The 14,072-nt window shown below is 36.8% G+C and overlaps 2 protein-coding genes across 10 annotated transcripts in view; both read right to left on the bottom strand.

The window, feature by feature from the left end:
* Window positions 1-7,861, bottom strand: part of LOC107691737 (espin-like protein) — a 13,492-nt gene extending 5,631 nt beyond the window's left edge. The window contains exons 1-5 of the mRNA XM_016490539.1: window positions 7,568-7,861; window positions 7,084-7,274; window positions 4,060-4,246; window positions 3,780-3,962; window positions 3,516-3,647 (exon numbers count right to left, since the gene is read on the bottom strand). Coding sequence (XP_016346025.1) covers window positions 3,516-3,647; window positions 3,780-3,962; window positions 4,060-4,246; window positions 7,084-7,274; window positions 7,568-7,861 — 987 coding nt within the window. The remainder of the gene's footprint in view (window positions 1-3,515; window positions 3,648-3,779; window positions 3,963-4,059; window positions 4,247-7,083; window positions 7,275-7,567) is intronic.
* A 1,278-nt stretch (window positions 7,862-9,139) lies between these two features.
* Window positions 9,140-14,072, bottom strand: part of LOC107691514 (kinesin-like protein KIF1A) — a 33,152-nt gene continuing 28,219 nt past the window's right edge. For all 9 annotated transcript variants that reach the window (XM_016490136.1, XM_016490201.1, XM_016490155.1 and 6 more), the window contains 3 exons: window positions 12,910-13,102; window positions 12,674-12,792; window positions 9,140-11,576 (listed from right to left, as the gene is read on the bottom strand). In XM_016490136.1, coding sequence (XP_016345622.1) covers window positions 11,534-11,576; window positions 12,674-12,792; window positions 12,910-13,102 — 355 coding nt within the window. In that variant the 3' untranslated portion in view covers window positions 9,140-11,533. The remainder of the gene's footprint in view (window positions 11,577-12,673; window positions 12,793-12,909; window positions 13,103-14,072) is intronic.

Raw genomic sequence — 14,072 nt, 5'->3', positions numbered from 1 at the left:
TATATATACACACACTAGAACCTATATGGAGACATTTTTCTGAATTACATGTTACATGTTCTGTAATATGTTTTTATCATATTGTCATTTTTTAAATTTTGCCCAATTAAGCATGGTTTCATTGGAAGTTATATGCTGTAGAGAGACGTGTCATTTATAATTTCTTTTACAAAGACAGATTGTGCCAGAATAATACTTCAAAATTGTTCCTTTTCTATATTAGCATTAGCCAGTCTATTTTACATTGTCTACCTTTTTCTTCATTCCGTTTCTGTGGTAATAAATAAGCTGATCTTATGTAATTATTCCTCAGTAAACAATAATTATTGTCAAGAACCCCACTGTGCTGCTCACACTTTCCTTTGGGGGGGAGACCCAAACACTCAAACCAAAACAGCTGATGCCATGTCAGCGTAAACAAACAAAACTGGTGAGAACACCACATCTCTCCTCTCTCTCGTTGGCTTTGTGATGGATTGACAGAGCATGAGCGACTCCAAACACAGGAGTAAAATGCCCTCTGACAAACCCACTGACTGCGTTTATGGGCCTCTGACACCTGAGACGGAGGATCGCATATCCTCCTCACCCCTGGAGCTCTGGAGCTCGTGCTGAGAGGGACGTGAAGTGATAGCTGATAGGTCCTTCATGCGCCAACCAAACATTACTAAGTGTCTTGCTAATTACCTTGTGTCCAACCATAACGTTTTAATATGCCATCGTAGTTATGCTATCAAAAGAAAGGCTGACGCTTGCATAGTTTCCACTTCATTTATGAACCAATGACGTATCTGATGCCCTTTTGCAATGAAGTGACAGTGGAGGCGGAGCTGAAATATAAGTATTTAGCAAATTATGTATAGCGTATTGGTGTTTCACACACTATTCACTGAATTCTCAAGACTGGACTTCTGACCTTTTGTCCATCTCACAAATGGTGGATGATATTAGGGGGAAACATAAAATTATCCATTTGAGTCCTGCTACACTCTAAATATTCATTCTATAAATGCACAAAAAGGACCAGGCATATACAACTAAATCATTAGATTTCATTAAATTAGACATTTTCCCTGAAAATGTCCCACGACAACATTCTCCACGAGAATAAAAAGATACTTGTCAACACTTTTACTCCCAGCAGATGTGGATCAAATTATAATCACATTATTAATGCCTTCATTATTAAGGGATTAACGGTATCCGTTCAGGCTTCTGAATAGGATGTTCCTGTGAAGAAAATCCTGTCCCATATCTGATAAATAATGGAAAGGTTCTTCAGCGGGAATGACTCGGGAATGATTAAATGTGTGATTTAATAAATGCACTTTAATATTTGTAGCTTGTCCTCTATTTTGTAGCATGATTCAGCCAATATGAGCTACTATTTCATTAGCTCAAATATATTCATGCTAGAGAAGTGTTGGCCAGTTGGTGGCAGTAACAGTTTGCTATCACAAGGTGGATGGAGTATTACAAAAATCCACACCATCAGCTGTTAATGCATGTAATATTCGTGGCTGTAATGCACTTAATTGCTATACTTAAGCATTATTATTAAATGTGGATAACCTTTTACTTTCACCCAAGTATGACCCCACCCCCACCCCCACCACCCCAAAGTAGGTACCATAATTTACCTTAGGTTTAATTTATCTGTACTTTTTTTTCTGTACTACATTTTTCTTTTCTATTCTTTTCTTTTCTTTTTTGTCAATTTCACATACACATATACACATACTACTGTTTGTTTGAGGGTAAGATTTTTTAAATGTTTTTTAAAAATGTCTCTTACGCTCACAAAGGCAGCATTTATTTGATCAAAAATACAGTAAAACAGTAATAATGTGAAATATTATTTACATTTTAATTAACTTTTTTCTATGTTCAAATATTTTAAAATATATTTATTCCTGTAATGGGAAATCTGAATTTTCAGCAGCTATTATTCCAGTCTTCAGTGTCAAATGATCCTTCTGAAATCATTGTAATATGCTGATTTGGTGCAAAACCATTTCTTATTATCATTTTTTATTATTATTATTGTCATTGAAAATGGTTGTGCTGCTTAATATTTTTGTAGACACCAGTTTATCAGGATTCTTTGATGAACAGAAAGTTCAAAATATTTATTCAAGTGAATTGAAATCTTTTGGAACATTATAAATGTCTTTTATAATGTTAGGGTTAGGGTTTTGATTAATTAAATGCCTCCTTGCTATATAAATTATAATTGCTTTTAAAAAATAAAATTAAAATCTTACTGACTCCCAAGAAGTTAAACATTAGTGTGTATATGGAAGAAATTTTTAAAAAATGAAGATAATTAACCATCTAAATGGAACCAAATTGCCTATCACAGCTATGCTGATGATACCCAGATTTACCTAGCCTTATCGCCAAATGACTACAGCCCCATTGACTCCCTCTGCCAATGCATTGATGAAATTAACAGTTGGATGTGCCAGAACTTCCTTCAGTTAAACAAGGAAAAAAACTGAAGTCATTGCATTTGGAAACAAAGATGAAGTTCTCAAGGTGAATGCATACCTTGACTCTAGGGGTCTAACAACTAAAAATCAAGTCAGGAATCTTGGTGTGATTCTGGAGACAGACCTTAGTTTCAGTAGTCATGTCAAAGCAGTAACTAAATCAGCATACTATCATCTCAAAAACATTGCAAGAATTAAATGTTTTGTTTCCAGTCAAGACTTGGAGAAACTTGTTCATGCCTTTATCACCAGCAGGGTGGACTATTGTAATGGTCTCCTCACCGGCCTTCCCAAGAAGACCATTAGACAGCTGCAGCTCATCCAGAACGCTGCTGCCAGAATTCTGACTAGAACCAGAAAATCTGAGCATATCACACCAGTCCTCAGGTCCTTACACTGGCTTCCAGTTATATTTAGGATTGATTTTAAAGTACTTTTACTCTTTTATAAATCACTCAATGGCCTAGGACCTAAATACATAGCAGATATGTTCACTGAATATAAACCTAACAGACCACTCAGATCATTAGGATCAAGTCAGTTAGAATTACCAAGGGTTCACACAAAACAAGGGGAGTCTGCTTTTAGTTATTATGCCGCCCGCAGTTGGAATCAGCTTCCAAAAGAGATCAGATGTGCTAAAACATTAGTCACATTTAAATACAGACTCAAAACTCATCTGTTTAGCTGTGCATTTACTGAATGAGCACTGTGCAATGTCCGAACTGATTGCACTATATTTTATGTATAATCATTTTCTATTCTTAACTGTTTTAAATTCATTTTAAACCTCTTAAATCAATTTAAATTCCTTGTTTTATTGTTGTGATTATTATTTTATATATTTTTTTCATTTCTTTTATGTAAAGCACTTTGAATTACCATTGTGTATGAACTGTGCTATATAAATAAACTTGCCTTGCCTTGCCTTGCCTAAATAACCAAAAATAAAAACTTCTGTTTTAATTAAAAATGTGCTTGCAGTTAAATAAATTGTGCTGAAGAAAGTACTAATTATCTTACATGAGCATCAGCATCATGGAGGAAGTTGGCACAGTCATGATAGCCATTGTATTCTGCCAGATCCACTGCAGTAAACCCATCGGAATCTCTCTCCAGTGGACTGATGTGATTATTCAGCAGTACTCGGCAGCACTGAGGGAACGAGAGATTAGAGCTGTCATTCAAAACCTCTGTGAAAGCATTTCGAACTTCTTAAACTGTAAAATCCTCTGAGCGTTCATGGAAAGGATTTGTGATTGGAACTGAAGGAACAGTGACAGACACCTCTAGTTCTCCATTCTCCGCTGCATCATGCAGGGGGGTCCCACCCCAGAGGTCTTTCAGGACCTTTGCTCCCATCAGTAAAAGACGCTCCACAATACGATGGTGGCCCTCGCTAGCGGCGAAATGCAGTGCTGTGGCTCCACCCTTATCCTGACAGGACAGATCCAGATCTGTGAAGGAGGCCTGAAGAATCATATCAGAGACAGAATTAGAGTTAGCTCTTATATAATACTTACATTTATTTAATAAAACCTGAGTGACTGAAGCAGCTGTAACTCACCAACCAGACCACCAGGGCATAGTGTCCCATGTGGGCAGCTGCATGCAACACACTCATGCCATCTTTGGCCTGCACATGGACGTTTGCACCGCAGTCCTTCACCAGGTATTCAACCACATGCAGATACCCCTCCTGACAGGCCAGATACAGTGGAGTGGCCCCAGTTCCTGTCTGGCAGTCCACACACCTGTACCAATAATACATTTTAGACTTTGCATGTATAGACTAACATAACATAATCTCCTTTTGAAGTCTACATTAATTAACAAGCCACTTTATGTTTACAGCTCTTTTCAGTGAAGTGTCAGGTATGTTTACATGCACTAATTTTGATTTCAGATTCTGAAAGTTCTATTTATATGATCCCTAAACTTTACAACCCAATTCACATATATGCATTAAATGTATTCCAAACAAAACTTCAGTGTGTGCATAGTGCACAGTTAGTTGCCATATTCAGAACTGAAGAAAGCCACCACGATAATGTCACAGAGTTACCATGAGTATAAGTGTCATTTTTGCCTTTATGATACAACTAAAAAGAAACCTTACACATATGCCGGAATAGCTATTTTAGCAAATGTTTAGTAAATACTGAGTCTCCTCCACTGACCAGTTTGTAAGATGACAATAAACTTCGTAAAGTTCGTAAAGACACATTCGTGAAGTTGTGTTCACACTAGACGTTGGAGCATGCAAACTTTCTACTGACACTGCAAAAGTTGTAATATATCACATTTATATCAATATGTCACACTCTGTGGCATTTTATTTTTTTTTATATATATATATAACATCCAAAATGTAGAATATGTACAATCTACTGCACTTTACTGCAATTTTACAGATTTAAAGTTAACATTCTTTTAAATCAGCTAAGAGGTCATGCTGATCTTTTATTGGTCACATGTCTCCACGTGATGTGAATTCACTGGTCAGATTTCACCAAACTTGCTCTTTGGAACACAGCAAAATTCGTAAAAAAAAAAAAATTTAAAAAGTAAATGTAACGAAAAGTGTAGTGTGACCGGCCCTTAAGATGTAAGACATATGTAAATATAAAGATGGGAACACTGCACATGTGCAAAAGGTATTTAAAATCCAATTGAGAAAATAGACAGAATCAAGCATTTATATGCTTAATTAATCAAATTATTTCACATCTACTACACCACCCCTTCCAATCCCATCAAATTTCAGTCAGATCGATTGAGGTGTTTACAAGAAGGCTCTTCAATCCGATTGAGCCATCAGTCCAATTTCTTATGGATTATTTGGTTGCATTTTAATGTATCGTGGGAGGTATAAGCTCTATTGCATCACAAAGTAGAAGTTGGTAGCAGTGCAGATGTACAATAAATGCACAGGTGGCGACATGTGGCAGGCAAGTGGTTCCTCATGTATTATAGAGGACAGAGCCCAGATGGCGAGTTTGACGTGTCAGATGACCTTTCCCCAGCCTCCCTGATGAGCAGCAGTTCTCAAGAAATGGCAACGTGACCGCATTGGTGCATCTAACATTAGCGACACAGTTCATTCAGATGGTTCATGTAAGTGAACTGAACAAAAAAACGATTCACCTCTTTTTTGTTTATATGCTGCTGCTTTACTATGTTTTCGACTCGTATAAACAAATGAAATTATATTCTTTTAGTTAATATTTAGCATTTTCATCTGTTCAAGTTTGATGTTCATGAGATTCCAAACATCCTCATTACAGTATTTTTGTGTCTTAAAGGGATAATTCAATAATTCACAAATAGAAGTTCTGTCATTACTCATGTCATTTCAACCCTGTATGACATTTCTGCAGAACACAAAAGAAGATATTCTTAAGAATGTTGGTTACCAAACAGTTGCCATTGGCTTCCATTGTATGGAGAGAAATTTTTTCTTTTTTTTAAAGTGTTCCACAGAAGAAGTAAAGTCATACGGGTTTGGAATGAAATGAAGGTGAGTAAATGATGACAGAATTTTCATTTTAGGGTGAACTATACCTTTAAATTGCTTAAACATAGTTCTATCATGACAACTCAGAAGATTTAAGCATGGTAATGTATATAACAATGTTAATGTATTTGGTCTTGGTGGAATAGATCTGCTACGCTGCTGAATTGCTGCTGCTGTTGGTTATTGCTGTTGTTGAAGATTATTGCTGCTGCAAAGCAAGTACAGGAGCGTGCTACTGCCAGCACATATGCCAATACGGTGCTGTGAGTATTTAAGACATACTGCTGCTGCACAAATAGCATATAAAATAACCCGTAGCAAATCTATACAGGTGGAGCTGGGGAAGGTGGAGGATTTCAGAGGAACTCTGAAAGCGCGCTGCAAAATGCTCTAGTGCAGTGGTTTTCAAAACTTTCCATGAAGTAAGGCTGCACAAATAGCATATAAAATAACCCGTAGCAAATCTATACAGGTGGAGCTGGGGAAGGTGGAGGATTTCAGAGGAACTCTGAAAGCGCGCTGCAAAATGCTCTAGTGCAGTGGTTTTCAAACCTCTCCATGAAGTACCCCCAGCACTGCACTGTATCTGACACACCCACTTCAGGTCTTGCAGTCTCCACTAATGAGCTGATGAGTTGAATCAGGTGTAATAGATGAGGGGGACATACAAAACGTGCAGGGCTGGGATTGGTTACTCCAGGATTGGTTTGAGAACCACTTATCTAGTGAATGCTAACCAGCTATTTAAATGTAAAGCAACAAGCTCATTGGCTGCGAATGCAAGATGAACCAATCAGCTAGTGCCAAGTTGTTTAATGCTGTGAATTATCAGTTTGCGTTAAGAACCCATTAGTCTGCACCATCTAGAGTTTCATGACAGAACTTGCCATTTATGTACTTTTTGTTGGTAATTTGCAGCCAGTCCCTTTTTAAAAAAAAGCAGTTCAACTACTTGAAATGATGAGTAGCTTCTAACTTGACAAGCTAGAGGTTAAAAGTACACTGGTCATGTGAAATGTACTGTAATGTAGTGTTTAGCCAATGAGGGATGGTGTAACAGTCTGTGAGCCTCACTGTGGGGAGCAGGACATGAGCAGTTTGAGGGAAGTGAGGTCTCCGCTGGCTGCAGCGTAATGGACAGGTCGAGCTCCACAATCTGTCTCTGCCTCTGTGCTTCCTCCCTCAAACAACAGCCACTGTACTGCCTCCGCATGGCCAAACCGGGCAGCCAGGTGCAGGGCCGTCGCTCCCTCGCCATCACGATCCTGTAGGCCAGAGACGGACACAAAGACAGCATCCAAAACCCAGTTTGAAGGCGTCTGAATCATGGGCATACTTAGTAGTACATCACAATGACCTTTCAATACACAGTACTGCTGCGCTATTATGCTGTCAGTGATATTAATAAAAGAGGTGCTTCTTTACTCACATTGTACATCCATCATCAATGACCTGTGTAATTGACATTTAAGGGAACTGACACAGCAGCCTATCCTCAAGAACACCATCAATCCAGCTGTCAAATGTAATTTTTCTCTCGATATATCATGGCACTCACCTCAATCCCACACTTCCTCTGTCTCAGCAGCCACTGCAGCTCCCGCACGTGCCCGGTGGCAGCAGCATCATGGGCGGCCGTGGCGCCATTCTTCGTACGGGTGTGGCAGGGGAAACAACCTTCATTCACCAGAAACTCCAGGCAGTCCAGTTGCCCGCAGCGGGCGGCGTGGTGGATGGGAGAAGCTCCCTGGGCATCTGTGATGGTCGGACTGAGATATCCGGACACATGCAAGGCCCTCAGAGCCTCCACATCCCCCTCTCGAGCTGCCTGAATGGCTCTGTGGAGCACCATGCTAGACCTCAGCCAGTCAGAACAAAAGTGGCAGGGGTCCTTGGGCTGAACCCAACTATCTCTCTCAGCTCCCTCTCTAAAATGATACCTGAGCTTGCTGACAGATGTCCATGGGAGAGATGAAGGGGGTGTATAAGCACTGAGCCAGAAATGTAACGAGAGCCCTCGTGAAAACATACATCTGATTATATTCCCTGATACTATAACAAAATACTACTTTGAAAAGTTAGAAAGACCGCAAGTGATCAAGGAAGCTGGAAGTAATTTTTGACTAAAATTTTATTTTATTTTTTTCATAAATGTTGCAAGAGTGATCATATTTAGAATTTATTTCGATCATATATTTAGATATATTTAGATCATTTAGATCAGAGATGCCAAAACCAGGTTTTGTGAATTATTTTTTAGTGGGTTCATTTACATGAATCATCCAAAGAATAAATTAGACTTTCACATGCTATATCATAGAGAGAATAGTTTAGGATGAATCGATCTGTTAAAATCTTCTTTCTTTGGAAGATTATTTCCGCCACAAAAAAGTAATGCTTTGATAAATCCTAATTATGAGATACCAAGTAAAGAATTTGAGATACTAAGTTATAATTATGAGACAAAAAAGTCAAAATTTAAAAATTCCCTACTTTGAAAAGTTAGAAAGACCATAAGTGATCAAAGAAGCAGGTAGTAGTAGTTTTTGTCCGAAAACAGTGCAAGACTGATTCATATTTTAAATTGCTTTATCTGGAGATGCCAGAACTGAATCTTCTCTTACAAGACATTTCATTGGCACCTTGCTAGGAAAACACCATGTAAGAGGTTTGAATACAGATGTTCTATTACAATATCTATAGTGTATTTTAAATTACTAACTCGTTTAGATCAGAGATGCTCAAACTAGGCCTGTGAGCTAAAGTTGGCCTGTGATGACCTTTGATTTGGAGCAGGGTTATTATAGTTAACTACAACTAAAACCATAAAAACAGTTTTACAAAGTTTTTATAAACATTGACTGAAATATTTTCAATTCTAATTAATCTTTTTATTTTTAACATTTTTGTTGTATTTTAGCATTTAAATGTATAGAATATCAATGAAAAGTTAATTCGATTTTTTTAACATCATTTTTTTTTTTAAAGTTTGAATAGAATAGGGTTGATATAATGCAGCATTTACTTGTGGCTCATGGCCATAAATCAGTTTTTGGCCATAGTAAAAAGTTTGGGCACCTTCGTCTGATTTAGATAAAAAAAAAAAAAAGAAGTCCAGAGTCGAGCAACATTGCGCATATTTCACATTTATTTCACACCTGACAAAGTGTTAAGTGTACACAGACATTAGAAGACACAGGTCCAACACTCAAAAGAACTTGAGCACTGAGTACACTACAGCCCATTCATTATGGTATAAAGTGGTTACAGCCGTGTGCAAGACCACACTTAGGTTTATATACAGAGCAAATCAACAGAAATATTGAAGCAATTACAGTAGGTACACGTAGTTTATATTAACTTCCTTCTTTTTTAAATTTGGAATATTTGGATGGATGAAAGATGTTTATTTGAAATGATGCTTGGAAAGACGTGGTAACAGGATCCATTGAGAGTAAAAGAGAGACATTATCAACTACAAACCTTAAAAATCTTGTTTATCTGCAATAGATATGTAAGTTGACAAAGTCCTCTTGAATGCTTTGTTTTCAGGGCACCGTGTCAATGCGAACACCACATGCTCATAGCCAACTGTGATCCTTCAATTCGGTAAAATAATATGACTGAATCTATTATTTTTATGTGAATGCTACTCTTATACTGTATGGAGGTAAATGAGATACGTTTGATACATTTCATTTAAAAGCTGAATAAATATGTACAGCATGCTATCATATACATAGCATTATCAAAGACAGGAATGGATAAAAAAACGTCAGGGCACTGGGACGTATCACTGTCAACATATTGTCCAAATCCTAAATGTCTCTCTCTAATTTACATTTCAGATCCATAGTCCATGTAAGAGTCTATCAAGGCATACTTATACTGCTGCTTATGAAGAAACCATTTTGAGAGGTAAGAACCAGAACTGCTGAACTCTCTCAGGCACGTTCACAACTAGACGTTGCTGCTACGTTTGTGCTCTTTGGGTTGGCTGGCCCATGGCACAAAACATCAATCCTCTTTCAGGATATCTAGAACTGCAACATGCTAAATGGCTGGCTGACCAATAGCATGAGCTCGAACCAAGCCAAATGAGAGATTTCTGAATTCATACACGGCCTCAGGTAATACCTCTTTAAGATGTAACTGCCATGATTTTTTTTATACTTCGTATACACTGTCTTCATAGTTTCAAGGCAAAGGGTGGAGCAAAAACAAGGTGTATATGCTTATTATAACTGATTCATCTCACAAAAAAATGAACGGAGCTAATAAAAAAAATCTGTACTATATTGGTGATCACAAAACATTTGGTAAAAGCCATCAGAGTTTATAGACTTTATGTTATATCTTGGAACACTAAAACTGGATCTTCTCTTACAAGACTTGATCTTATTGCTGCTTCGCTAGGAAACACCATGTAAGAGGTTTGAATGCAGATATTCAGTATATTATAACATTTAAGGCTGGGTTGAGCTTAACATAGCAGTTACAAATAAGGAACTATGCAATTAAGACACAGCATTTTTAAACTTAAACTTCCTGCATAATATTATTTGAAAAATGTAATGTTACCGAAATAAAATCTCCCTCATTTAATGTGCTCTGATGTATTTGCATTCAGTAACAGGTCATTTAGCGTCACAGCTCTCCAATTGTTTGTGCAAAAAATGAAAAGTTGTAAATGAAGAACGATTAAAGAAGCTGATTCTCTTAGCAGCAGCGCCCTTGTGCAAATTAACCTAAATGCACCTGGTAAATAAAGCTCATTATCAAAAGTGCAAGGTGAAAAATTATTTTTTGTAGCGCATTACGAATAGTGACCTCTTAATAAATTGTTTATAAAACATACAATGCTTAATAAATAAGTAAACATAGTAAAAATGACATTACAGATGAAAATAAAAACACAAAATAAACCTGCATGGTAGACATTTTGCACTTTTCCGATGCTGATTTTTGTTGAAATAAAGGACATTTACCTCTTTTTTAGTCTAAAATCAATAGCAACCTTCTGTCATCCACTGCATAAAAGGTGACCTCCAAATAAGCTATGCATCCGGTCAAAAATCACAATGATCATGGTAGAATGAACAAAACCAAGAGGCAGCTACTGAAGCCCAGGTAAAAGCACTTGACATCTACTCTGCAGAAGCACATACACAAACAGAGCGTCGAGTCACATTTACAAATGAACTAAGAGAAGGGCCGTGTTTAAGATGCTGTTTTGCCATTCTAGCTTTTAGCTATGCTAGAGGGAAGTTCTGAATATATTTCAGTGTTGTAAATTTACACTAAATATGGCCTGACACACACACATAAACACACACACACACACTCTGTGAAGCCAGGCCCACAGTCTATGGTTGGCATGGACAGACTGAGGGGAATGCTGGGAAGGGCAGGCAAGAGGCAGCTGTGATGACATGGGGATAGGGCACTTATGATCACATGACCTAATTACATCATAACGGCCTGTTAGCTATCTGCTTATGGTTTCAACCAGAGAAAAACACTTTCACATCCTCATCTGTCCTGATTTTCGTCTGGAAAGCTTAGACCTGTGGGTAGAGAGAGAGATTAGGAGAAATTCAGCGATATCATTGATCATGACCAGTTACGGCAGTGGTTCTCAACCGCTGAGCTGCAGCCCAAAAAATGGTTCAAAGTCTGTTTTGACATCGAAGACCTTTGGTCCAATCTAACTTCATGACATTTTGGATCAAATTATTCGTAGAATTAGGCAGATGCCAACACAACAGTGTTATCGGAGTATTATTTATACACTATTATAGTATTTCTTCATATTTTGAATCAGCTTTTATTTTTATATTTTCATTTCAATTTTAGTTTTAATTTGAGTTCATTTGAAATATGTGACATAACTGAAATAAAATCTCCCTCATCCAATGGTTAAAATTAAAATATGCTGATGTATTTGCATTCAGTGTATCAGTGACAGGTAATTTAGCATCATTGCTCTCCAAATATGCAAGGTGAAAAAATATTTTTTTGTAGCATACTAAAAAAATAGTGACCTCTTAATTAATTATGTTTATAAAACATACAATGCTTAAGAAATAAGTAAATGTGAAGATGTAATGTAAAAATGACATTACAGAGGAAAATAAAAGAAAATAAACTTCTGTATGTTTTTTGTTGAGCTTTTTTAATTTTTATCTAATATTTATATTTTATTTTATTTCAGCTTTATTTTAATTAAATTATTTTAAAATCATTTTAATTATTTGAATGAAAACTATTTTAGCTAACAATATCAAAACTAGTGTTCAACACAGACAGGTTGCATGCAATGTGATAAAATATAACAAAATAACATTTAAATAAAAAGTGTCTAGTTTGTTGCAACCACAGTTTTTGTGTGGTGAATTACTGGCTTAACAGATCAAATAAAATAAAAAATCTAATCAAATCTAAGCTTTCACCATTTCTTATGTCTCTCCCTGTTTCTACTTAATGTCCAATGTAAAATCTGGATCCTAAAGCAAAACCAGTTGAGAAGCACAGACCTAAAGTATTTCTTAAAATTAAAAAGAGTCCACTATTGAATGAAGCCTTTATTATGTGTTATGTGATATTGTGCAAAAGGACATTAAATCACTGAATAGTCTGTGCAGGCTGAATTTATTTTGAATACCTGATAGTTCCTGCCAGCAGTGGGTTGAATGCGTACAGCCAGTCATGCATCTCTTTGTCATTGGCTGCTTGGAGGAGAATGTTGCGGTGCTCAGTGCACACTGCAAAAGTGTTAGGAGCCTGGAAACCAAACATCACATTGGTTAACAAAATCAGTAGACAGCTATTGCTAGCAGAACTCTTTACTCCGAAATCGTGTATAATGACATTGGATGAGGTATAAATAAATGGCCTCACCCTCAGCATGGCCTGCTGATCTTCGCTGTACTCCACCTGAGCAGAGGACAGGTTGATGATGGCTCTCTCCACGCAGTCTCTCTCACTGCGGTACAGGTAGACATATGGCCGCCGCACCACAATATAACGCTTCACCCAGCCACTGGTGTGTGGCTCGAGAAAGTGTAGATAGCCTTTCTTTGACACAATAGGGCTGTAGTCAGGAAAAATTATAATACACATATACCGAATTATTTACAGGGCAATCAATAACATGATACATTAGGATGTTTAAGGTTTAAAGGGTAGGAGTTTTTCAACAGTGGTCTTGAATGTTATACTGACACCTAGTGGTGTGAATGCAATGTTATAAAAAAGTAAAGGTTTTCAGTTATTTCATTGTACAAATATTTCCATGCATTTGTCAATTAAATAATTTTGCAACCTAAAGTGTCCAATATGGACCCTTTTCACACATTATTAACATTGTAAATGTTTATATTTTCATTTTTTTATTCATGTACATATATTATACTATATTTTGTGTTATATGACCTTGACATTAAATTACAGAAAAATAGCTGACAATACTTTGTGAGTGTTTCAAATACAACAGCTAAGGTAGCAATGGCAAATTTGACATCTTTCTCTCTTCTGACCAACATAATCACTGTCTCAAATTTTTTTCCTCTTTTGTAAAGTCATAGAAATGCTATTGTGGAATGGATTTCTTCTTTAGCTTTTGGAGCAAAAGGGAATGCAAGAATTATATTTGTTGTAGCTTTCATTCATTACAACTATGATGATTTCCGCTTCTAATAAACCAGGAAATGTGAAAAGGGTAAAGGAAGCAGTATTTGTCATGTGATCTCAACATTGCAGCCACCATGTAAAAACGATGATTCTCATGTGAGTGTACATCATTTCACACATTTGTCAACAAGTAATATTTTTTTAAGTGTAAAAATGGATGGAAAAATAAAGTATGGTAAAGTAACGATTTAAAGGGGTCATATGATGCGATTTCAATTTTTCCTTTCTCTTTGGAGTGTTACAAGCTCTTGGTGCATAAAGAAGATCTGTAAAGTTGCAAACTTATGCAAAGACTAAAGTCTCAAATCCAAAGAGATATTCTTTATAAAAGTTAAGAATCAGCCACACCTACCTAAAACGGCTCGTTCTAA

The sequence above is a fragment of the Sinocyclocheilus anshuiensis genome, unplaced genomic scaffold (genome assembly GCF_001515605.1).
Source record: "Sinocyclocheilus anshuiensis isolate Anshui unplaced genomic scaffold, SAMN03320099.WGS_v1.1 scaffold842, whole genome shotgun sequence".
NCBI lineage: Eukaryota > Metazoa > Chordata > Actinopteri > Cypriniformes > Cyprinidae > Sinocyclocheilus > Sinocyclocheilus anshuiensis.
Note: the sequence above shows the minus strand (reverse complement) of the source record. Positions and strands in the feature narration are given on the sequence as shown.